This window comes from Neophocaena asiaeorientalis, unplaced genomic scaffold (assembly GCF_003031525.2).
Source record: "Neophocaena asiaeorientalis asiaeorientalis breed wild unplaced genomic scaffold, Neophocaena_asiaeorientalis_V1.1 scaffold540, whole genome shotgun sequence".
Lineage (NCBI taxonomy): Eukaryota > Metazoa > Chordata > Mammalia > Artiodactyla > Phocoenidae > Neophocaena > Neophocaena asiaeorientalis.
The window spans coordinates 4,315,667-4,342,186 of NW_020172141.1; the positions used below are offsets into that span (position 1 = coordinate 4,315,667).

The 26,520-nt window shown below is 46.3% G+C and overlaps 1 protein-coding gene and 1 pseudogene across 3 annotated transcripts in view; one reads left to right on the plus strand and one right to left on the minus strand.

The window, feature by feature from the left end:
• SPECC1 (sperm antigen with calponin homology and coiled-coil domains 1) overlaps positions 1-26,520 on the minus strand; it is a 246,390-nt gene that overhangs the window by 145,261 nt on the left and 74,609 nt on the right. For all 3 annotated transcript variants that reach the window (XM_024753283.1, XM_024753300.1, XM_024753306.1), the window contains one exon: positions 18,518-18,653. In XM_024753283.1, coding sequence (XP_024609051.1) covers positions 18,518-18,653 — 136 coding nt within the window. The remainder of the gene's footprint in view (positions 1-18,517; positions 18,654-26,520) is intronic.
• On the plus strand, positions 8,668-8,760 carry LOC112405432 (uncharacterized; annotated as a pseudogene).

Consider the following 26,520-nt stretch of genomic DNA (forward strand, 5'->3'; position numbering starts at 1 on the left):
TGAAAAGACTGGATGAAAGTGAGCTGTTAAAATAGGGGATGGGGGAGGGATAAATTAGGAGCTGGGGATTAGCAGATACAAACTACTATATATAAAAGAGGTAAATAAGGTCCTACTGTATAGCACAGGGAACTATATCCAACACCTTGTAATAAACCATAATGGAAAAGAATCTGAAAACACATATTACGTATAAATAAATATATATATATAAAAAACTGAATCATTTTGCTGTACACCTGAAACTAACACAACATTGTAAATCAACTATATTTCAATTTAAAAAATGCCCAAAGTAGCTCTAAATGATGAGGGGACCAGTAGCAAACACGTGAAAGGATTCTGCCGGCAGTCTTCTTCGGAAGCACCTAAGTTCTCGCTCCTGTTTAAAGCTGGAAATCATGGAAGGTGTGTCACAGGTGTGGGAAGATGCCAAAGGGTTCCCACCGACAGGTGCGCTCCAAGAAAATAACCTTGGCTCTGTAGCTGGACAACAGTGAATGAAAGCACTTGAACATTTTAGGTGAAAATAAAATGTTTACAGTATATCTTTCATTTTTTAGGATTCCCCAATTTAACCAACTTTGTCAATGAACTGACCCAAACTGGTCCCAGTCTCTCAGGACAAGAGGGTGGGGCAAACATTAGCAGCAGCCCGACTTCAACCAGGAAGCCTCTGTGCCTTAGGAGAGAGACGCTGTGCCAGGTGGGGTCAGGGGAACCCAGAGGAAATGAAAAGAAGTCGGTAGACGTGGTGACAAAGAAAATCACACGCTGAAGGAAAGGAGGCTGACGGATAACAGGAGAGCTGATCTGGGTGTCGGGAGAGCGCTGCAGTCGGCAGGAGTCAGATGCTAGAGGAAGCAGGGAAACAAGTGCAGTGAGAGGGGTGGGCAATCACGCCGGCAGATCCCACACGGACGCAGTGTAAGACCCAGGAGAGCCGGGGCTTCCCTTGTCTCGCTCGTGGCTGCGTCCCCGGCACCTGGGAAGATGCCTGGAACTCAGTGGACACGTTTGTTGAAGGAAGGAAGGGACGGACACAACACGTGCAGAACATCCACGAGACGCTGTGGGCAGCTGGAGAAGTGTTTCCGGAAGGCAGGTGCAAGTTGGGGCAGAGATGCAGGTTTGGAGTCATCAGGTACCTGGTGGTCCGAGGGGCTGAAGCAGTGTCTCCCACATGGAAGGAGACAAGAGGAGGAGGTCTCTGAGCTTCACAGCAACCCCTCGAGGGCTGGGAAGGACGTTAGTGAGGATCTGCTCCCATCGCCCTCCAACATCTCCAGCAAGGAGTTCAGCGCAGAATGAAACCTCCCCACCAATAACCGGGAGCTCTTGGTTTCCTGGGGCAGCACGCTTCCCTGCACTTCTGTGGCTGCTAGAACATTCTTCCACATATTCAGTCAAAACCTGGCCCTAATTTTACTGCTTGGAACCAAAAAGAACTCTAACTTTGACTGAAAAAGGAATTGTTGACAAAGTGCAAGGAAGGAAAAGCATATCATCTTCGGAAAGCAGAGCTGGAAGAGCCTGGTCAAGACGCCCCAGAGTCCAAAGCAGGTGGATTTTACTTAATTGTCACCATTCCTAACTCGGAGATCCTGTTATGGAGGATGGTTTCAGAGGAAAAGCAGGTTTTATAAAGATATCTACATTTTAGGCTCTGTTCTTGGTTCCTGACAAAGGCCATTGCCTTTTGTGGTCCCCACTTCCTGAGATGGGTGGGGTTAACTTCGTCTTAACAGGTAACGAAACATGTGATGCTTCTCCAAACGGGAGAGTCTCATCCCACAGTGAGTAACGATGGGAGAAAGGGGTGATCCCTAAGCAATCAGGGTGACGGTGACCCGGGCAAAGTCGAGGACTTGCGTAAAACCGAAGGACAGGACGCAGAGCCTTGCCTGACTATGAAGTTGGCAGAAACCTGTAAGAAAATGGTCTGGAAAGCTAATCCTGGAAAGGAGCTGAGGTTTGCTGAAAACAATTAAGGGCAAAAGCTCTGCCCCTCCTTCTGTCTTCCCGCACACACGTGCCCCCCAAAATGGTTTTGTCCTGCGGAGGGCAGACCAAACCTTAGAGGAAACTCAAGCCCAAGAAAACCACCTAAGGAGCATAAATTTCCTGGCCCAGGGAAATGACAACCCCAGAAGCGGAGATAACTTTGAACAAGGTCATGAATGGCTCTCATAAGCACAGAGAGATGAGGGGCAGGCTGGAGAGGAGTGAAGCACACCGCACACGTGGGAGGGTGCAGACTGGGTTCCGGGGCTCACCGCGCGGAACGTGTGACCTTTCCCGCCACCGTCCGTGCACAGAGAGGGAAGAGGACGCACACCTGCTTCTGCACACACTGGGAATCTCTAGAAGGATAGCGGAGGGCCGGACAGTGCTGAACGAGGCAGACAGAGGGGTGGCAGCAAAGCTTTTCACTGTACCCTTTACATTGTGAGCCATATGATTCTATGACCGATTCAAAAAATGAATATGATATAAAAATTTTACCTGACCAAAGACTAGAGTTTGATAGAACCGATTTTTAAAGGAATGGTTTGCAAGGGCCCAAAAGGAGCCCCAGGGGTGGCCAGGAGCCAGGATGGGTTAACTCGGAAAACGCACTGAGAACGAGGCAAATGGCAGAAGGACCTTTTCTACCTGCTTTCATTTGAAAGCCCACAGACGCGGCTACTCCAAGAGCGGGACTGGCGGCGTTGCTGGGGGAGCCTTTTGCTTCAGGCCACACAGCTGGGGCATGGTGGGAAGGGAAGAACAAAGCCGCGTCTGTGCCCGCCTCTGCCACTTTTCTTCCAGTCTTCCTGCCGCTCCACTGCTGTCTGCAAGTCTTCCTTTCAGACCCTCCGCCGTCAACCCCACACACAGTTCCTGACTTTAATACTCTGCACTTAGATTATCAAATATATGTTGATTTCATTTATTATCAATCTCTTGCGTTCGGGCTCCGAAACGAATTCCCGCAGCATAAAGCCACCTCGGCTGGGCTGTCTTTTGGAATTGATCAAATGAGGATAAATATCCCCTCCAAGAGCGTTTAAGAAAACCTGAGCAAGGTTCAGTTGAGGGAGGGGGACGGCACGTATCCGCAGGACACACTTCTACTCTATCTGTACTGTAATTTGCTCAGGAAAAACACTTTCCTCAGTATTCACCTAATTTTTGATGCGGAAATCAATATGCTAAGAAATAAAATTCGACGGCAAGCTTAATCATCCAAACTTTCGGGAAGAGAGAACAGAGCGCTGAGAATCTACTGTGCGTCGGCAGCCAGGAAAGCCAGCACGAGGCAGCAGGTCTGGTCCTGTTTTCCAGAGGGCGATGTGAACGTTTCAGAAGGTCATGGCCAAGTTCAGGGCCTGGAACTTGAATGTTCCATGAATTCAGTGGAAACACCTCCAGCTTACCTTCCATCCAACGTGACGGTTACCCAGAACCAGAAAAGCAGAACTTTCTTCTGGAACATAAAACTCATTCCACAGTGGGACCCACCATTTCCTTCCCTTTTCTCCGCTTCCATAAAGAAGCCTGGGGCACGGGCGCCGGGCCACGTGGTTCTGACCAGCAACCAGCTCACGCTCACTCAAGGAGCAACACTCACGATCGTCCTCCTAGAAGAACGAATCATTCCATCCCTCCGTCCAGAAGCTGACCCTATTAAAAGGCCATTAGTCACCATGCTCTCCCGGGAAGGGCAGTTGCAGTGGGAGACGTCCTCGACCTCCACCCACTGTACTGCAGTCATACTGAGCTCTACGACGGCCCCTGCCAAGCTTACTCACAGGCATCCTCGACATTTCAGCTAGCAGACCCCAGCTGTCAACACAAACACGTATCATCAGTCGTATCACATCTCCATCCCTGAAGTTCACTGCTATAATGTCACTCTGGCACGTAACCCAATATTCTCACCTGGTTTAAATTCACCGAAATCTAACAGTAATGCTGTGTTTCTGATTAAATACTGAAGAGCGAGAGAGAGTCAATGTATGAATTGTTTAAAAGAATAATAAAGGACAGAACTGTTACCTAGGGGTGCTAGTGGGGTGTTCAGACATACAAGTTTTGCTTTATAAGATGCCTTTGCCGACTTTAGAAAATCGATCCCTTGTTCCCTTCAGATACCTAAAGGAGACTTGATTTTTGTACATTTCAGTCCCAGGAAGGTTGTGTGTTTCATCAGTAGCTGGCTTCTTCTCATCCTCTCATCATGAATCAGGTTTCCCTCTCCCCTCTGGCTTCTAGAAACTCCTTGCCAAACTAGCAATCATGCACTTTCCTTCTAGCTTTTGGTTTTTCTATTTCCGCCCCCCCACATTTTTATCTTTTTATTTTCTTGCATTTATCTCTGTAAGACTTCTTAAATTCTTTCATACAAGAAAAGGTACAAATCAAAACATTAAAAATTCCACTCTCCCTTTTCTTTCTTTTTTTTTTTTTTTTTTTTTTTTTTTGCAGTACACGGGCCTCTCACTGTTGTGGCCTCTCCCGCTGTGGAGCACAGGCTCCGGATGCGCAGGCTCAGCGGCCATGGCTCAGGGGCCCAGCTGCTCCGCGCTATGTGGGATCTTCCCAGACCGGGGCACGCACCCGCGTCCCCTGCATCGGCAGGCGGACTCTCAACCACTGCGCCACCAGGGAAGCCCCACTCTCCCTTTTCTTAACGAGTGGTTCACAAAACGCTCTCCCAACCATCCACATTTTTAAAAAGTAAATCTAGCTGGTGAATATGTTGAAGGTCAGCTGGTCTACTTTCCACCTTCCGTTCACGATAAACGTTGGAATAGAGGGAAATTCCTCAGAAAAAAAAAATCTTACAAAAATTAGGATAGAAGGGAAATTCCTCAGCTTGATAAAGAGCATGTACAAAACACCAAAAGCTAACATTATACGTAATGGTAGAAGATTGAATGCCTTCCCCCTAGGGTTATGAACAAGGCAAGTATGTCCACTGTCAGCACTTTTATTCAACACAGTGTCGGAATTTCTAGACAGTGCAACAAGGCAAGAAAGGGAAATAAAAGGCATACAGGTCAGAAATGAAGAGTTAAAACTGCTCCTACTTGTAGACGACATGATTGTCTACATAGAAAATCCCAAGGAATCTAAAGGAGAAAAAATCTCCGACAACTAATAAGTGAGTTCAGCAAGTTCACAAGATACAAGATAAACATAAAAAATAAACTGTATTTCAATATTCTAGCAATGAACACCAAAATTAGAAATACAGTAACAATACTTACAATTGCTAAAAAAAAAAGAAATAGGTATAAATCCAGCAAAATAGGTACAGGATTTGTACGCTAAAAGCTATAAAATGCTGATGAAGGAAATCAGAGGAGATCTAAATAAATGTTTGTGTATTGGAAGGCTCAACACAGTAAAGATGTCTATTCCCAGAAGACTTTCTGTGTGTACACAGATGAGATAATTCTAAATTTATACAGAAAGTCAAAGGAACGAGACTAGATAAAACAACTTTGGAAAAGAAGAATAAGGTTGGGTTTTCCCTGGTGGTGCAGTGGTTAAGAATCCGCCTGCCAATGCAGGGGACACGGGTTCGAGCCCTGGTCCGGGAAGAGCGCACATGCTGCGGAGCAACTAAGCCCGTGCGCCACTACTACTGAGCCTGCACTCTAGAGCCCATAAGCCATAACTACTGAGCCCGCGTGCTACAACTACTGAAGCCCGCGGGCCTAGAGCCCGTGCTCCGCAACAAGAGAAACCACCGCAATGAGAAGCCCGCACACTGCAACAAAGAGTAGCCCCATTCGCCGCAACTAGAGAAAGCCCGCGCACAGCAACGAAGACCCAACGCAGCCAAAAATAAATAATAAATTAAATAAATAAAAAAATTTTTAAGTGGCAAAAGAAAAATAAGATGTGTTTCAACATCATTAGCCATCAGGGAAATGCAAATTAAAACTAGAGTGAAATATCACCACACACCTATTAGCGTGGTTGTGGAGAAACTGGATCACTCACACATTGCTGGCGTGAGTATAAAATGGCGCAGCCACTCTGGAAACACATTTTGGCAATTTCTTAAAAAACTAAACATGCAACTAATACAATCCAACAAGTGCACTCCTGGGCATTTGTCCCAGAGAAATGCTTCCACAAAATGTCCACGTAAAAACCTGTACCGCTTTATTAATGATAATGTTTGTAACAGCTTTATTCATGAGAGCAAAACACTAGATACAACCCAGACTTGTGGGTAAATAGACTGTGGCACATCCACACCATGAAATACTATGAAGAAATTAAAAAGGAATAAACTTTTGATATATACAACAACCTGGATTAATATCCAGAGAATTATGCTGAATGAAAAACGACAGTCCCAAAAGCTTACATACTGTATGATTCCATTTGTATAACATTCTTGAAATAGCAAAACTATGGAAATGGAAATCAGATTAGTGGTTGCCAGGGGTTAAGGAGGGGGTGGGGATCGAGAGGCGTGAGTGTGGCTGTAAAAGGACCACGGGAGGGATCCTGGTGGTGATGGAGATGCTCTAAAACCAGACTGTGTCGATGTTGCTCTCCGATTGTGACATTGTACTAGCATTTTGCAAAATGGTACCACTCGGGATAACCAGTAAAAGGGACAAGGGAATCTTATACCTTGCTACTGCATGTGAATCTATAATTACTGCAAACTTAAAGGTAATTTTAAAAAAAACAAAACAGGGCTTCCCTGGTGGCGCAGTGGTTGAGAGTCCACCTGCCGATGCAGGGGACACGGGTTTGTGCCCCGGTCCGGGAAGATCCCACATGCCATGGAGCGGCTGGGCCCGTGAGCCATGGCCGCTGAGCCTGCGCGTCTGGAACCTGTGCTCCACAGAGGGGGAGCACAGTGACAGGCCCGCGTACCGCAAAAAAATATATATATATGTGAAATACATTTTCAACTATTTTATTGACTTTAATTTATATTTTGATGAAAATCTATATAAAAACTATACACTTTGAATACCATTACAATTTTAAAAAAATCTTTGAGAATCATTCAAAATCATGAAGTGATAGAAATTAGAAAATACTAACATGAACTCAGGGGGAAAAAGGCTTAGCAGAAAAAAAGAATAAAATTTGCCACACAAAATTCATACCTTACTGATAAAAACAACGAAAATGAGCCAGAAAATTATTTTCATCAAATCCACAACCTAACAGATCACCCAAAATCCCTGATCCTTCATAGGCTACTTAATTACATTGATCAGAACCTTGCCAATAAACAGTGGGTCCTTATTTGCCTCCTTGCCCCAGGCCCTACAAATGTCAGGGGTGTGCCTGCTTCTTGCAGCCCTCTCCCCTGTCTTAGGATACCCAGCATTCGGGAAGTGAAAAAAAAATGTTTATAATGATCTGAGTCCAGAATCTAACACTATTTTACATAGAAACAGAAGGAGAGGGTATTTTGGTGGTTTTTTTTTTTTTTTTTTTTTTTGGTACATGGGCCTCTCACTGTTGTGGCCTCTCCCGTTGCGGGGCACAGGCTCCGGACGCACGGGCTCAGCGGCCATGGCTCACGGGCCCAGCCGCTCCGCGGCATGTGGGATCTTCCCGGACCGGGGCACGAAGCCGTATCCCCTGCATCGGCAGGCGGACTCTCAACCACTGCGCCACCAGGGAAGCCCACAAGGAGAGTTTTTACACTTTATTAGACACTGAATTTTCTAGAAATGCAGCTAACATGTAAATCAAGGGAAGCCAGCACTTTGCATTATTCAAAGTTTACCCTGAGTCTCCGCGTGAGAGAAAGTCACCGGCATAGATACCACCCCTGGGACATGACACAACAGATTTCCCTCTGTGAAGATGGATTCTAGAAAATCACTAGATCTATATGGAAAGTCTCAGCAGTTCATAAAAGGGGAATCATCTGAGGAATCCAGATAAATATGTACCTATGAAACAAAGTTATTGGAAGAAATAGGAAATTAAAAAAAAATCTCTAATCTGCATCCTCATTGAAACTCAAGGAGCTTTTATAGCTATGAAGATAGAGCAAGAAGTCATAAAGAAACAATTTGCGATCAGAGAAATTATACTAAAGATTAAAGACACAATAGTTGAATTCAAGTAAAGAAACAAAGCAAAGCATATTAGATGATAAACTTTTAAAAATCAGAGGATGCATGAAAGCAATCAAAAGGATTAAAGAAATACGTGATGTGGAAGACATACCCAGGAGACCAAATATACACATATTTGGATTTCCTGAAGGAGACTCCAGGGTAAAAAAGAAAATCAATAATTAAAGTAATAACAGAATGCCTTGAGGGCATTTAATAAATCTACCACCCAATCCTAGTAACTCTGAGCAAAAGAGGAAAGGAAGAACTGAACCTGCAAAACAATATCTCAAGCCAACTTTCTGTATCTGATTTAATAGGGAAACATCAAAAGCAATCACAGTGGGCTTCCCTGGTGGTGCAGTAGTTAAGAATCCTCCTGCCAATGCAGGGGACACAGGTTCGAGCCGTGGTCCGGGAAGATGCCGCAGAGCAGCTAAGCCCGTGCGCCACTGATAGAATCCTCCACTTGGAAAACACATAAGAATCAACTGAAAACCATCAGTACCAGTAAGGGAAGGAGTCAGTTATGAATTAGTTTAAAAATATCTAATTAAAAAGTACAAATGCTCACTTCAGCAGCACATTCTAAACTTGGAAGGATACAGAGAAGATTAGCGTGGAGGATGACATGCAAGTTCATGAAGTTTTCCATGTTAAAAAAGAAGAAAAAGAAAGAAAATACAATGACTAAGGAATCCCATCCACCAAAGCAGGATAAGTATAAACCTAGGCATAAACTCAACAAACAGAAGGAGACGGAGGAAGAGCCGGGGGCAGGAGGAGGAGGAGGAAGGGGGAGGGGGAGGACGGGGGCAATAAGCAGACATCAGGAAGAAACGAAAATGAAAACTCAGAGAACTGGAGAGGCAGCACATTTCTGGACGGAAAGACTTGGCAGAAACGTCAGTGTTCCTGGGGGCAGGAGCAGGGAGAGCGCCCCCCTCTGAACCACGGGTTCCCGGGGAGGACCCCGGAAAGCCGCCAAGCCCTGATGACCCCTGGGAAATACAGGGCCATGAAACCACCAGGTACCACCTAAGAACCCAAGACTTGATAATACCAGCACCAAGTTCTAAACCTCCTCACACCGGGGTCACCCCAGACAACGCCTGAAGTTAAAGCTCGTTCCTGGTCTTTCTGGTCTGTCCGATGGCGGAGGGATATAGAAAATGTAGTATTTACATATAATGGACTATTATTCAGCCTTGAAAAGTCTCTCTCCTAGGGTCTGGCCATAGCCTCTCATCTGGTCTCCCCTGTCCATTCGTCCAGTCTGCACAGGCAGCCAAAGTGCTCCTTCCAAAATGAGGTCGGGTCATTCACCCCTCTTTCTCTCAGTCCCCGGCCCCCCTGCCCTCTGTCCTCCTCCCCCACACGGCCGCAACCACATCTGTTCACCGAGCTCCATGTCGTGCTCCTCGATGTCTCTCTGTTGCCTAGGACAGCGCCGAGCACACAGTAGGCGCTTGAAAATATTTGTTGACCTAATGAATGCCAGGAGGACTGCTGGTCAGAGCAGGGACTCCCAGCGCAGGGGTCAATGTTTGGACGAGACTGCCATCTAGTGGCAGGACCGCCTTGCAGCTTTAGGGGGCGCTCAGCATCTCGTGCGGGCTGAGATGCGCGCTTATGGGGTACCAGGGAGGACAGCTGCCTACCACGAGGGGCCACCCCATTCTCTAAGCTCCACGCCCATCGGGTAAAACTAGGTCTTCACCACGGGCACCGGAGGGAGAAAAGGAAGAAGCAGGTGTGTCCGGCTGTACCGCAGAGATGTTATAATACTGATTCAGAATCAGTTAGGAGGAGCCCGTGTTCAGTGCGGAAATAGGGCGGGCGTGGGCGAGACAAAGCCACGCTCCTTTGACCTCTCTGAAGCCCCCTGATCTGGATGAAACACCGCCTTCTCCTGGAGGCTGCTGGGAGGACGAATGAGGCCAGCACCTCGGGGGCACCAGCTGGGGCTGGACCCCGAGCGCCCGTCCACACCCCTGCGGCTGCTGCAGTTACTGCAGACGGCGGCAGGGCCCCGGGGATGCTGGGGCCTGGACACCAGAAGCCGGAGACAGTCCAGCCCCTTCACGCAGTTCCCCCAGCACCTGGGTTAGACTGTGCGTTAGCAACAGATGCAAGCGTGAGCAATCTTACAATCATTACCTACGGAGTGAGCATTTTCTCCTGTTCTACGTTTGAGGGCTCCTCCTTGAGGACAGATCAATTCCCAGGAAAGGCTGCAATACAGGCTGATCACAGGTTTAACCACTGTGAGTTTAAAACCACGACACTGTATCATAATTTCACAATGAGATCCCTTCCAAATTTAATATATTTGAAAGAAAACACAGATTATACCATACCATGCATTACCAAAAAAAAAAAGTGTGCTAAAGCCAAAAGTTCAAAAACTAAGTAAGACTTGAGGGCCATAAAAAGATTTCTGTCCCTAAGTTCTATAAATAATTTATAATTACATCTTTCCTTTAAGAGGAAATCAACTACGTACTGCTAGCATTTTCCTTATTTTCTTTAGTTTTATATTATTCTTCACAGCTGAATCTATAGAGAATGGTTGAGTCCAGTGAGGTGCCGTTTCTAACACACTAAATCACCTCCCTCTTTGACTCAACAGGACTGAGATTTAAAAACCCACACTTATTACTAGTGCCAACACTCTCGTTCCCCTGGTTTTCGTGCTCATAAAATAAAGACAAAGTGTGATCCGATATTCACACGACCACCTAACACGACTGCATAATTGCAGGGGTGCTGGCACCTGCAACAGAGACACACCGGCTGACGGGCAGCATGGCCATGCCGGCCACTGCTTCTAACAGTGGGCTTATCAGCTGATGCACGGGTCCAAATTCACCAGGAACGAGGCAGTTTGCGGATACATGACAATGTACAAAAGTGTCAGCTGTCCAAAAGCTGACATGAAAATGTTAAGGACAACCTGCACTTCAAAACAAAAGGTCCAGAGACAAATGCAGTTTTCTAATTCAACTCGATGAGGTCAAAGGATATAATTGCATTACAATCAAGTAGAGGGCAAACTGAATTTGAATGATAACTATAGGAATAGAAATGCATCTTACATTTCAATAGCCCGTTACAGTTTACAAAGCATTCACAGACCTTTGCCGTGACATCATTGTGCCCTAGATCTGTAGGTATTTCCTCAAGGAACAAGTAAGGAAACTAAAGCCCATGGGGTGTGGGAACCAGTAAAACCAAGGTCTTTCTCTAGAATCCTGAACAAAGGGAGTACATAATGGGATCAAGCAGTTAAATAATTTACCAATGAATAGTTAAGACACACTAAAAAGCAAGTGGAAGAGGGAAGGATTTGGCTAAGGCAAAAAAAAAAAGAAAATTAGGTTATGATTTGTATTTACTCTGTTTTTATTTTTTTAAAGCAATGTCTGCATGTGTTTTTAAAATTTTTAAACAGTATAGAAAGATCTAACATGAAAAGTCTCCTTCCTCCACCACTTCTCTTTTTTGTGTGTCTTTTTATTTCTTTACTTTATTTTTGGCTGCGCTGGGTCTTCGTTGCTGCGCGCGGGCTTTCTCTGGTTGCGGCACGCGGGGACTACTCTTCAACGCGATGCGCGGGATTCTCATTGCGGTGACTTCTCTTGTTGCGGAGCACAGGCTCTAGGCGCGTGGGCTTCAGTAGTTGTGGCTCGCAGGCTCTAGAGCGCAGGCTCAGTAGTTGTGGCAGGTGGGCTTAGCTGCTCCACGGCATGTGGGGTCCTCCCGGACCAGGGCTCAAACCGATGTCCCCTGCACTGGCAGGCAGATTCTTAACCACTATGCCACCAGGGAAGTCCCTCCCCCACCACTTTCAGTTCTGGTAACTCTCCTCAAAGATAACATCCCTACATCCTCCCAGAAAAAAAGTTACGATTTCAAAAATTATATTAACATCTATTTAAAAATCAAAACCAATGAGGTCAGACTAGATGCACCATGTTACTTTCCCCACTTAGTAATGATCTTTCCCTGTCCGTACAGACGAATCTGTGTCTGTTTCCATGGCTGCATACTGTTCTGCTGTACCAAAATCTCATTCTGCAATCAGCGCTGGGCTGATACACACTTAGGTATTTCCAGTATTTTACTGTTACAGTAATGCCACAACCGAATATCTTGTCCATATATATCGGCATCCTTTTTCAAATATATCAGTAACGCTAAATGCTAAGCAGTAGAAATCCTTGGTGAAAGATTGTATGTATTTCAAATGTAGATAGATTTTACCAGATTGTCCTTGTCATCAGCTATATGTGGTGTGGTTCCTTTCACGCTTCATAACATCAGAAATTATCAATCATTTTAATGTTTTGTTTTGTTTTTTGGACTTACATTGGCCGTGCCGCACAGCATGTGGGATCTTAGTTCCCCGACCAGGGATCAAACCCGTGCCCCCTGCAGTGGAAGCGTGGAGTCCTAACCACTGGACCACCAGGGAATTCCCTCAATCATTTTAATTTTTATTAATCTGTTAGGGGAAATTGTATATCATAATTATTGCTCTGATTTACATTCCTTTACCTCTAAGTAAGACTTGGCATCTTCCTAGTGGCTATCTGTATTTCCATTCTATGTGAACTACTCTTTTTTTTTTTTTTACTATTTTTCTTTTTCTTATTGATTTATACAAACTCTTTGTAAATAAGCCCCCTTTGTTACATGTTTTGCAAATAATTTCCTCTTTTTACGAAGGAGTGTTTAATACTTATGTGATTTTTCACCATTTCCTCTATGGCTTCTCTGTTTGTTCCTACTTAGAAAGACCCTTCCAGGGCCGAGACTACAAGTTGATTCTCTCATGTTTTCTCTTTGTACTTGCATGGTTTCACTTTTTTTTTTTTTTTTGCGGTACGCGGGCCTCTCACTGTTGTGGCCTCTCCCGTTGCGGAGCACAGGCTCCGGATGCGCAGGCTCAGCGGCCATGGCTCACGGGCCCAGCCGCTCCGCGGCACGTGGGATCTTCCCGGACTGGGGCACGAACCCGTGTCCCCTGCATCGGCAGGCAGACTCTCAACCGCTGCGCCACCAGGGAAGCCCCATGGTTTCACTTTTTAAAATTTAATCTCTAATTCACTTGGAATTTGTTTTGATGAGAGGAGTGAGATAGGGATCCAGCTTTATTTTTCCCTAAAAATCCAATCAGTTATTATTTTTGAGTGAATTATCCGTCTTGATATAAAATGCCATCTTTATCCTACATGAAATCCTCCAGTGTATTCTGGACTGTCTCCACTGTTCCACTGAAGAGGTTAGTCCCTCGATCACTAATTTTTCAGAAATTTCCTGGTTATTCTAGAGTATTTATTCTCCTAGATCAGGGTTTATCATCAGCGGCACTATTGACATTTTGGGCAGGAAGTCCTGTGCCTTGTAGGATATTTAGCAGCATCTCTGACCTCTACCCACTAGATGTCAGTATCACCCCCCTAGTGATGACAACCAAAAAATGTCTGCAGACTTTGCCGCTTGTTCCGTGGGTTGGGGTGCAGGGCAAAATCGCCCGCAGTTGAGAACCCCTGTTTTATTAGATAAACCCAGTATCATTTTATGTTTCTACTCTCAAATTCCCACTGATATTTTAATTGTGATGAAAACGAATTCACAGAATAATTTAGACATCTTTGTTGTATACTGACTAATCTTTTTGTTTTTATTTTTTTTTGTTTGGCTGTGTTGGGTCTTTGTTGCTGCCTGCGGGCTTTCTCTAGTTGCAGCGAGCTGGGGCTTCTCTTGTTGCGGAGCACGGGCTATACGCACGTGGGCTTCAGTGGTTGCGGCTTGTAGGCTCTAGAGCGCAGGCTCGGGAGTTGTGGCGCACGGGCTTAGTTGCTCCACGGCATGTGGGATCTTCCCGGACCAGGGCTTGAACCCATGTCCCCTGCATTGGCAGACAGATTCTTAACCACTGCTCCACCAGGGAAGTCCCTAAATTTAACCTATATTATATTTAGTCTTCTTATCCAAGAATCATGTGTATTTATATCTTCTTTTATGTCCTTTAAAAGGGTTTTAAGAGTTTTTAAAATAGAGGCTCTGGTAATATTAAGTTTATTACTAGGTATTTTACCTCTTTTGTTCCTTCATAAATGGGATCATTTCTTATTATCTTTTCTAACTAGTCACTGATAAGAAAACTATTGATATTTTATATTCTATAACGAGCCACACACTGAACTCTTATATCTAATAGATTTTTAGCACATGCTAAAAATGTATTCTCAGGATACAACTTTCAGGAAATTCTAAGCATTTTTCTAAACATACAGCGGTATTATCTGCATAAAATCATCATCCTGTATCCTCATTTCCAACATGAATACACTCCTATAGCTCTCCTATCTCACTGCCTAGGTTAACACTTGCAAAAAAATTTGGTGGTGGGCAACCTTGAATCATTCTTGATTTTAATGGAAACACTTCTAGGATTTCACCATCGGGCATAGTGCTGGCTTTGGCTTGAGATACATATATATTTCTTTTTTTTAATATAAATTTATTTATTGATTCTTTTGGCTGCGTTGGGTCTTCGTTGCCATGCACGGGCTTTCTCTAGTTGCAGTGAATGACGGCTACTCTTCGTTGCAGTGCACATGCTTCTCATTGCGGTGGCTTCTCTTGTTGAAGAGCATGGGCTCTAGGCACACGGGCTTCAGTAGTTGTGGCACATGGGCTCAGTAGTTGTGGTGCATGGGCTTAGTTGCTCCACGGCACGTGGGATCTTCCTGGACCAGGGCTCGAACCCATGTCCCCTGCATTGGCAGGCGGATTCTTAACTACTGCGCCACCAAGGAAGTCCCAAGATACATATATTTCATATCACTAAAGAAGTACCCATACACTTGTAGTCTACCAAGAGCTTGTTTTTAAATCAGAAAGAGTGTTAATTTTGTCAAAGACATCTTCCATCTCTATGGGGATGACCATATGGTTTTTCTTTTTTAGTCTATTAATATTGTATGATGGATTATATTCCCCAATCTCCTATTAAGCCATTCCTGGATGGCGTAAACCCACTTGGTTGTGATGTGCACTACTGCTCTTTTAATTTCTTGTTGAATCACACTTGCTAATATTTTCATCTCCCATTTTTGCATCAATATTTGAGAGTGAGGTCAGTCTGTTAGTTTTTAGTGGTGCTTTGTTAGCCCTTATTTATTTATTTGTTTGTTTGTTTATTTATTTTTGGCTGTGTGGGGTCTTCGTTGCTATGCGGGCTTTCTCTAGTTGCATCGAGCGGGGGCTACTCTTGGTTGCGGTGCGCGGGCCTCCCATTGTGGTGGCTTCTCTTGTTGCAGAGCACAGGCTCTAGGCGTGCAGGCTTCAGTAGTTGTGGCATGCGGGCTCAGTAGTTGTGTCACGCAGCCTCTAGAACACAGGCTCAGTAGTTGTGGTGCACGGGTTTAGTTGCTCCACGGCATGTGGGATCTTCCCGGACCAGGGCTGAAACCCATGTCCCCTGCATTGGCAGGTGGATTCTTAACCACTGTGCCACGAGGGGAGTCCCTTTGTTAACTTTTAGAATCAGTTTTAGGCTGCCTTGATAAAAATAAGTTGTACTTTCATATGTTGTACTTTACAAACCAAATGTGGGGACTTCCCTGGTGGTCCAGTGGTTAAGAATCCTCCTTCCAATGCAGGGGACAGAGGTTCGTTCCCTGGTAGTGGAACTAACACCCACATGCTGTGGGGCAACTAAGCCCATGTGCCACAACTAGAGAGCCCAAGTGTCGCAAACTACAGAGCTCACACGCCACAGCTAGAGAGCCCAAGTGCCGCAAATTGCAGAGCCCATGCACCACAACCAGAGAGAGAAAAACCTGCACGCCACAACCAGAGAGAAGCTCACGCACCACAATAAAGAGCCCGCACACTGCAACGAAAGATCCCGCGTGCCTCAGGGAAGATCCCACGTGCCGCAATTGAGACCCAATGCAGACAAAAAAATAATAAAAGAAAATAAATAAATAAAAATTAAAAAAAATAATGAAGTGTCAAGTTAAAAAAAAAAAAAGTAAAACCATTATGTAGAAACACAAGGCCATTCCCCTGCATCCTAGGCAAAAGAAGCCACATATATTCTTCACAGATTCAACTTTTTGAAAACTAAATAAATTAAAATACACCTTTGGAAAGCTAATCTGGATTGTGATATTTTATGTAACAGTACAAAAATCACAAGTAGTCTACCATCACCTCCTATTATAAATGAGTAATGTCATATTTCAGCTGTGTTCCCACCTCAGACAATTGAGCAGTACATTACTATTATTAATTGAGCTGCATTGTGAGTTAGACCACGGAAAGCTTAGCTTTCTTATCTATGTGCTGCAAAAGAAAATGAAATACTTTCTCTGACGTTTTAAGTTTCCTATACTCTGGACTCAAATATAATGGTTTAAAAAAAACCTTTCCGAAAGAATGAAATTAGAACACTCCCTCACACCATACACAAAAATAAACTCAAAATGGATTAGAGACCTAAATGTAAGACCAGACACTATAAAACTCTTAGAGGAAAACATAAGAAGAACACTCTTTGACATAAATCACAGCAAGATCTTTTTTGATCCACCTCCTAGAGTAATGGAAATAAAAACAAAAATAAACAAATGGGACGTAATGACACTTAAAAGCTTTTGCAAAGCAAAGGAAACTGCAAACAAGACAAAAAGACAACCCTCAGAATGGGAGAAAATATTTGCCAACGAATCAACGGACAAAGGATTAATCTCCAAAATATATAAACAGCTCATGCAGCTCAATATTATCCAAAAATGGGCAGAAAACCTAAATAGACATTTCTCCAAAGAAGACATACAGATGGCCAAGAGGCACATGAAAAGCAGCTCAACACCGCTAATTATTAGAGAAATGTAACTCAAAACTACAACGAGGTATCACCTCACACCAGTCAGAATGGGCATCATTGGAAAATTTACAAACAACAAATGCTGGAGAGGGTGTGGAGAAAAGGGAACCCTCTTGCACTGTTGGTGGGAATGTAAATTGATACAGCCAATATGCAGAACAGTATGGAGGTTCCTTAAAAAACTAAAAATAGAATTACCATATGACCCAGCAATCCCACTACTGGGCATATACCCAGAGAAAACCATAATTCAAAAAGACACATGCACCCCAATGTTCATTGCAGCACTATTTACAATAGCCAGGTCATGCATCGACAGATGAATGGATAAAGAAGAAGTGGTACATATATACAATGGAATATTACTCAGCCATAAAAAGGAACGAAATTGGGTCATTTGTTGAGACATGGATGGATCTACAGACTGTCATACAGAGTGAAGTAAGTCAGAAAGAGAAAAACAAATATCGTATATTAACACACATATGTGGTACCTAGAAAAATGGTACAGATGAACCGGTTTGCAAGGCAGAAATAGAGACACAGATGTAGAGAACGAATGTATGGACAGCAAGGGGGGAAAGTGGAGGGGGGATGGTGGTGGTGGGATGAATTGGGAGATTGGGATTGACATATATACACTAATATGTATAAAATAGATAACTAATAAGAACCTGCTGTATAAAATAATAAAATTCTAAAAAATAAAGATATGCAAAGATATAAAATGCCATTTTTCTCAATATTATTTTTTGTTTTTGAAATTTTTTCATAAAGATATGATAATTATGTTAACATGTAATGGGTTTAATTTTATTTCTGTTATTTTTAAATGAATTAATAAATCAATATTTTTAAAACTTAGGAAAAAAAAAAACACCCTTTTTGGTTTCTCAAAAAGAGCTAGTAACACTGAGAAAGCCCAGGGGTTCCCGAGGCCACTGGCATCGAAACGAGTCTGAACAGCCTTCCGAGAGGACCTTCCCGGCTTCCGTAGGGCCCAGGACGGATGCTGTGCCCCTGCCTCTGCCAGGGACTTACGCACTGACTTGCTTATCTGACACGCGGAGCACCACGAAGACACCAAGACGGCCCCAGAGCCTGCACCACCCTGCCTGGATCTCCAGGGACGCAACACGTGCTAGATGCTGGGCAACCAGAGGGACCGGGGGAAGCACAGGGCTCCCCACTGCCTCTTTGCTTCCTTTTGTGGATCATCCCATCTCCTGTTGTGGGATGTTGTCGCCTGAACCAGTTCCTCACTCAGAGTAAGTGCTCCGTACGTATCTGATGGGGAAGGAGGCGTGAATGCCCGAGGTGCTTTCAAATGGACAAGAAAAGGCCCGCCTGGGTCCCTCTGACCTGGCTCCCTTCCTGCCTGGGTCCCTTCGACCTGGGTCCCTCTCACCTGCGCCCCCCACCTGGGTCCCTCCCACCTGTCCCCCCCCAACCTGCCTGAGTCCTTCCACTCTGAGTCCCTCCCACCTGCCCCCCCCTCGGGCCCTCCTACCTGGGGGGCCCCTCAGGCGGCTCTCCGCGAGTTCGGAGACGGCCCCAGACGTGGACATCTTTTTCAGTCGAGCTGCCCCAGAAGCGGCGGCACCGCCTGGCTTGTTGAGCGTGTCCTCACTGCTGGCCCGCTTGAGCTGAGAGAGAGGTGGATGGAGAGAGAGAAGGTGAAGAGACGCATTTTTGGGCTGGAGCACTATAAACCAGTAAAGCACCGAGCAGGCCCACCTGCCCAGCAGCTGAGGGGCAGTGAGGTACCTCGAGTAGCAGGAAGGCACGGGGGGAAAAGCGCAGACAAACCCGCGATGCCCTCACAGGTCACAGTGTGATCCTCCATCACTGTTTCAGAGATCGGTATAAGGGTGCGGGTGGTTACTACCCATCATTCACACGTCAAATAACGAGGTCTTTTTTCAAAAAAGTTAAAAGGTTGGGAACTGATGGAGAAAGAACTGTATGGTACACAGAAGTCAGGATAGGGCAACGCACAAGAAATTCAAAGACAATAAAATGTAGCACAAAAACATACGTCTGGAGGAAGCAGGGGGAAGAGATACAAAGATCTGACTGAACAGCTACACGTGCACACCCCAAGCACTCCCATGCCCCCAGACACACGCCGCCTCCGAAGGCAGCAGAGGGACTTTTTTGGAGGCCAGAAGAAGGCTGTTAGGGACCCTCGGCTCCTTTTCTGCTTTATTCCCTGGCATGGGAGGTGCAGAACAAATATTTGTTGAAAGGTATTGAAGTGTCCCGAAATGAGCTCACACTCTGGCCCAGGTAAATTACTCTCAAGGTGGAAGAGAAAACCCACAAATAAGTTCTCTCAACCAGTGTGAGTCTCTGCTAAAGAACACTAATCGTTCCAGAAGATGGAGGCAGGCAGATGCCACCACAAACGCACCTGACATCCTGGGAACCAGCGTGAAAACGCCCTCAAATCAACCGGGACGTGGAAGCAGCAGCCTGGCCCACCACACCGGCCCAGGGCCCTGCTCCAGCCCGCTTTGCTGGCTCTGGGGTCACATACTGAAGGTTAGGAGTCTAGATACTTGCACAATGCAAAAAAAGCATGTCCACCTTTGCAGCATTTAGATTTCAGGGTGTTGCGACATATCCCTCAGAATGGCTTGAAAGAGAAGAGAAATACCAAGTGCTGGTGAGGTTGGGGAGCAACTGGAACACTCCTCGTCTGCTGGTGGGAGTGTAAACTGGTCGCCGCTTTGGAAAACAGGGAGGATTCACTAAAGCTAAATTTTTGCACCCTGTGATTCAGCAAACACCCTCAAGCTCTACACAGGCTCCTCCAAAGAATGTCCATAGCAGCTTTATTTATTACAGCCAAACCTAGAACAACCCGAATGTTCTTCAACAGAAGGGGTAAATTAAATAGTGGTACAGTATACAATGGAAACCACGCAGCAATTTAAATAGTTACCGATACAGTAATGAATGGGTGGGTCTCACATTCATTATGCTAAGTGAAAGAGACCAGACACAAAAGAGTATATTATGCCTGGTTCCATGCAAGTGAAGCTCAAGAATGGACAAAACCGGGCTTCCCTGGTGGCGCAGTGGTTGGGAGTCCGCCTGCCGACGCAGGGGACACGGGTTCGTGCCCCGGTCCGGGAAGATCCCACATGCCGCGGAGCGGCTGGGCCCGTGAGCCATGGCCGCTGAGCCTGCGCGTCCGGAGCCTGTGCTCCGCAACGGGAGAGGCCACAGCGGTGAGAGGCCCGCGTACCACACACAAAAAAAAGAATAGACAAAAGCAAATGATGGTGACAGAAGTCAAAACAGTGGTTCCCTCCGGGGGAGGTACAGGCTGGGAAGGAAACTTCTTGGGCGCTGGCATGTTCTACATCTTGCCTGGGTGCTGACGGTGACACAGATCTAAGCACACGTAAAAATTCAATGGGCTGCACAGCTAAGACTGACATTAATGCACTTTATATGCTGATTTGTAAGTATGTTGTACCTCACTAAAAAAAGAAAGAAAACTGGAGGATGGGTTAAACCAGGGGCAAAGCCCTGGTGCCACCCTGCCAACTGCTCGTCTGGGGTTTTCCCTCATTGTTATTTTTGATCATGGTAAAATATACATAACATAAAATTTATCATTTTAACCATTTCAAGTGTACAGTTCAGTGGCCTTAAGTACATTACGTGGTTGTACAACCATCACCACCATCTAGAACTTTTCCGTCTTCCCAAACTGAAACTCTACTCCTTAAACACTAACTCCCCACAGCCTACATTTTAAAAAAGGTGGTAAAAGTCTAAATATTAGCCAAGCAATCCTAGTCGAGATCTTTAACAAATGATTAATGTTTAGAACAACCAGTTAACATTGACAGGATAATCTGTGTGCCCACGCTTGCAGTTTACTGGATGTAAATGTAACCACGCTGCCCAGCCAACAAGCATAGGCCACCACAGCTTAACAAAAGGGATGAAATACGACAAGGGTTGACTCAGAGATACCTCAACTGCCTTCTTACACGGACCCCGTGATCGCTTTCCTACCTCCCATTTCAGAGTAATAAGGGTCCCTGCACCCAAGCTCTCCAGCCTCTCAAATTATCCGCCAGGTCATCAGTGTAACATGTATTTAGTACTAAACGACAATAGCTCAGGATGTCAGCACCATTTCCTCAACAGAAAAGAACTATTGTTCACTCGGCCTAGAAGCGTGCCAGGGGCTTCCTGGGTCCCCACAGGGAAATCAATTCTGATCTTAGACTTTGAAAACACCTCAAAGGAAACACGGAAGGGAATTCTTAACGGAATTTTGCAAATGATACGCTCTTGGTTCTGCCTGCCTCTGTCTGGTTCTCCGACATTCCTAAAATCAGTAAGTCTGACTCAAAGAAGTGCGGAATTATCAAACTCTGCAGCAAAGGCCCAGAGAGCCAAGGCTGGGTCTGCAAACCAGGACAGGGCACCCACCGAATGAGAGGTCCCCACTGGCCTCCAGCCATCCCACCCTGGCCCCCATCCCCGCCTGCCCCGGGGCATGGGCTCAGGGGTATAGCTTGCCCCCGGCCCCTTCCCATAGAGCTTGGTTCTTGGTGAGATGGCGGGCGAGGCAACAGAAGGCAGGGGTGGCAGGTGGGAGGTCACCACCCCAGGCTCAGGGCTGGAAGGTCTCCAGTGGGGATTTAGCAGTGCGCAGATGCTGTAGCTGAGGGTCTGCTTTTGTTCACAAGGGCGGCAATGCAAAAGAGGACTTGGGATGTGGGAATTCAACATATGAGGTGCCCAGCAATCCCATGGGAAGCAGCCCACATAGTGGTTAAGGTGTGTGCCTGTGGCTCCAAGAGAGGCTGCTGGTGACGGACCCTGCCTCCGCCTCTCCCTACCTGTGTGATGGGGGAAGGTGCTGAGCGCTCCTCGATTCTAAAAGGGAGAAAATAACACACACATCTCCAGGTTTCTGACCCTAATTAAGAACACAATAAATAGTGGCCATCATCACCACCACCACCATCATGATCATTAGCAACACCACCATCACCATCACCACCATCACCACCACCATCACCACCACCACCACCATCACCATCATCACCATCACCATCACCACCACCATCACCACCACCATCACCACCAGCAGCAGCAGCATCACCATCACCACCGTTACAACTGTGGGAACTCAGCCAGAAACTTCCCTCTTTGCTGTCTGAAAGCTTTCCCGGTGCTCCTTCCATGATGGTTCTCTCGGCTGGTAGCCACGGCAGCACCTTCATACTTACAAACAAAAGTCTGGAACCAGAGCATGGGGTATTGTTATGTATTAGAAATAGGTTACTGATTGGCCGCTGGGCCCTGGGCAAGTTATTATATAGGGACTCAGTTTCCTCACCTAAAAAACAGAAGCACTTGATGAAATCATCTAAGATCCTTCTCACCTCCTAAATCCTAGCTGTTATATTAGATTTTATTTACTTATTTAGGCTTAAAGAATTTGTTTATCAGGCTTATTGCATATTGTATCGATGTAAAGCTTCTGCTCAAAGCACAAGTACTGTAACGATGTGACAACAACACCACCCCAGGCTCTGGGCTGACAAATAGGAGGGCGTGCCAGCCCCGGCAGGATCCTAGACTAAGGCTGCACTCGCTCCCCATCCGCTTACCGCCAGCACTGGCTGCCTCTGACCCTTCCTTACATCAGAAACACCGGCACTGCCGAGGCACCGCGGTAAAAGCCGAGCATTGTCGTGACTGACTTGATCTAACCTCCGTTTCAAACACGGTGAATTTTGACTACTAATCCTAAGGCAGACTTTACATTCATTCCACACGGACAATATGGAAATGCTGTGATGAATCACCTCGGGTCTGGATGAAACAACATTTCACACCAAAAGAATGTGATTCAGGGAGGTCCTGAGAAAACACCCTTCTCCCCCACCCTTTGCTCTTTTGCCCCTTTTCCCCCATTCCTAAGGTGTCCTGTGGGATATGGGGACCATCTGAAATATCAGCTGCTGCTAATAGTTTAAAGGTTCAAGGGCGTTTCGGCCACTGAACAACCTTTCATATCTGATCTCATCCAACTGCCTTCCATCCAGATGTGAGAGCCAGGAAGAAGTGGGCCGGGAGAGTCGGGTCCCGGTGAAAGAACCGAGGGCATCCCTTCTGGGTACCATCACCCCAGGGAGCCCAGAGCAGCCCTATGCACATACCCTGGGGAAGAGAGAGAGAGAAAGGGGGAGCGGGGCCGGAGCAGAGACCCTGGGACTCCTCCCCTCTCACCACGACCCCTGGGGCTGCTCCCACCGTCCTGGACACTGTGACCCGGAAGCCCTACTGCAAGCTGGGCGTCCATCCTCAATACACACAGTGTACTTAGTCCACGGGGGGCCAGGCTGCATGCGTGTCAAAGCGGAGCAGGCAGGCCTGTGCTCCGAGTTAACGTCCAGCAAAGGGCCTGGTTCCTGTGCAGTGACTCAGAAAACTAGGACGGGAGAGGCGGGTGGCCTCCCGGAGCAGGTGCCCCGGAGCAGGCCTGGAAGACCACCAGGCTTTTATCGGCAGGTGAGGCAGCAAAGCATCCCAGAGGCCGCAGGTATGTGCTAGAGGGTGGGGACAGGCAGCCGGGGAGAGGGGGAGCAGCATGTGGGACCAGGGCAGGACCCTCCAGATTCCCCAGGTCTGCAGCAGTGATAAGGATTCAGACTTGGTGAGCTGACAACGGGGACACCCATGTGTCTGCAGCCAGGTGAACCCTCCGGCTGGGGCTGCGCTGGGGAGAGCCCTCTGTCAGCAGGACCAGAGGAGGCACCTAGGGGAGGTGGAAGGAGGGCAAAGTCGAGTTCTTGCTTTGAAGACACGGAGGACAAGGCTGTTTGGAGGGTCAGGGGCAGAATTCAGGAAACGGACGGGAGCTGATGACATGGGGCGGCGTGGGTCCTTCTAGGTCCTTTACCCACAGGTTTCTTCTCATTCAAACCACAACTCTGCCGTGTTGGACATGAGAAAACTAACATGAGATTAACTAACTCACTCAAAGCTGTAAGGGTGAGGCAGAGCGGGATTTAGGCCCGGCACTGTGTTTCCAAGGGCTTTAACATTCCCGCTGGGCCAGAGACCAACAGGAGTCAGAGGCTCTGGCCATACCTCATGGGGTGAGGGCAAATAAATGGGGCTGCAGGAAAGCCACATCACGTGGGCGGCCCAGATTGGTGACTAAGGACATGGGCTCTAAGTCCAAACTTAGAATCCTGGGTTGGAATCTTGGCTCTGCCTCTTACTAGCTGTGTGACCTAGGGCAAATCACTTTACCTCTCTGTGCTTTGGTTTCTTCACCTAAAAATCAGATCTAGCAATGGTACCTACCTCAGAGTGTAGCTTTTAGGCTTAAATGAGTTAGCCATAGGACGTGCTTAGAATAACAGTGTCTGACACATAGCATGCTTTTAACAGATGCCGGCTATAATCATAACCAACACAACTCATCGTTATTATTCTTGTTATTAAAGGAAAGCAAGAATGAGAAGGGACTGTTTTAGGAAAAGATTAAGGTAATGCAACGGGGATTCCAGAGGGCACAGTAGAACTGTTTTTTTTTTTCTCAGCGGCCATGGCCCACGGGCCCAGCCGCTCCGCGGCATGTGGGATATTCCTCCGTGTCCCCTGCATCGGCAGGCGGACTCTCAACCACTGTGCCACCAGGGAAGCCCACAGTAGAACTTTTTAAAGCAAGTCACTAACCTCCCTGGACCTCAGACTCTCCATCTTTTCATAACAACGTCCAGGAAACATTCATGGTATGCGTGCTTATGAGGCACCAGGCACAGCCAGGGATAGCAGACACTTCACATGGCTATTGTGAGAAGTGGAAATGAAATATACAAAACACCCTGGCACAGGGCACCTGCTCCACACATGACAGCTGTTCCTGAAAGTTCTGTTGCTTCTACACACCATGCTAGCCCTGAAGCCCACTTCTGAGCTCCATTTTACCAGCCGCACCCAACTTACTCTGCCTCTTCGTGGACTTTGGGGTCCCACTCTGTATTATAAAAAGATCTGAGCCCATCCTTTCCAGGTGAAAGGATAAGTCAGACACGTTCCAGGCCAGGGGCATGCCGTCTCTCCCTACCACGCACACGGTGCGTTTGGGTGGCAGCAAAGCTTTTACGGGGAGCACTTCATTTCTCCTGCACCTTCCACAGGGAATTCCATCAGAGAAAGAGTCACGGCTTAGAAGGTCTCCCAGGGGGGCAGGGCCTACAGACCCCAAACCGATCCTACCAGTCCTCTGAGGCAAACTGCCGAAGCCTCTCTTACACCGTCACTATTTTTTGAAGGCAACATCTGACACAGAAAGCTATGAGTCTCAGTTTCTAAGTCTTTTTCCTTCTCTGTTTGTGGCTGCATTCTTGGCTTTGCTTCCTAGTCACCAAGTGCAGCCCCGGCACCACTCGAGATTTCTGGTTTGTTATAGAAGATCCCTACGAAAGTGCTGGTGTTGCTTTGATAAGCTCGGTAAGTATTTTCACTGTCGCTTCCATTGATATTCAAGCCGCTGAGCACCTGTACCTGAAAGCTGACAAAAGGAAAACCTTTGAACAGCTCACAGGTGAATGTAACTAAGAAATTCCTTCAATTCCACGAAGATGGGGTGGCTGGGTGGAGATTCAAAGCTTTCAAATCATCACACAGAACACAACCCGGTCTTTAAAGGGAGATAACATGTTCTGGTTGGAGCAGTGGTTCTCAAACTTGAGAGTCCATCAGAATCCTTGGAGGTTCTGTTAAAATGCAGACGGCTGCCTGCACCCCAGCCCGCAACCCTAGCATCACCACCAAGCTTCCGAATCCCTAGGTCTGGGGCAGGGCCTGAGGATTTGCATTTCTGGCAAGCTCCCAGGTGATGCTGATGCTGCTGGTGTGGGGACCACACTTTGAGGACCAAATGGTTTACAGCAGTACTGTCGATGGAAATATAAGAGCCACAGACCTAAGTTTACATGGTCGAATAGGAACATGAAAAAACGTAAAATGAAACAGGTAAAATTAATTTTAACGATATATTTTCTGAACCCAATACATTCAAAATAGTATCAATCAATGTAAAACACATTAATAAGGTCTTTTACTTCTTTTGTAGTCACTCTTCAAAATCTGGTTTGTATTTTTTTTTTCACCCCTGTGACTCATTTATTTTTTCTTTTAACATCTTTATTGGGGTATATAATTGCTTTACAATGTTGCGTTAGTTGCCGCTGTATAACAAAGTGAATCAGCTCTACGTATACATATATCCCCATATCCCCACCCTCCTGCATCTCCCTCCCACCCTCCCTATCCCACCCGTCTAGGTGGTCACAAAGCACCGAGCTGATCTCCCTGTGCTATAATATTGAGTTGCATGAGCTGCTTGTATATTTGGGGGATTAATCCTTTGCCCATTGATTCATTTGCAAATATTTTCTCCCATTCTGAGCGTTGTCTTTTCATCTTGTTTATGGTTTCCTTTGCTGTGCAAAAGCT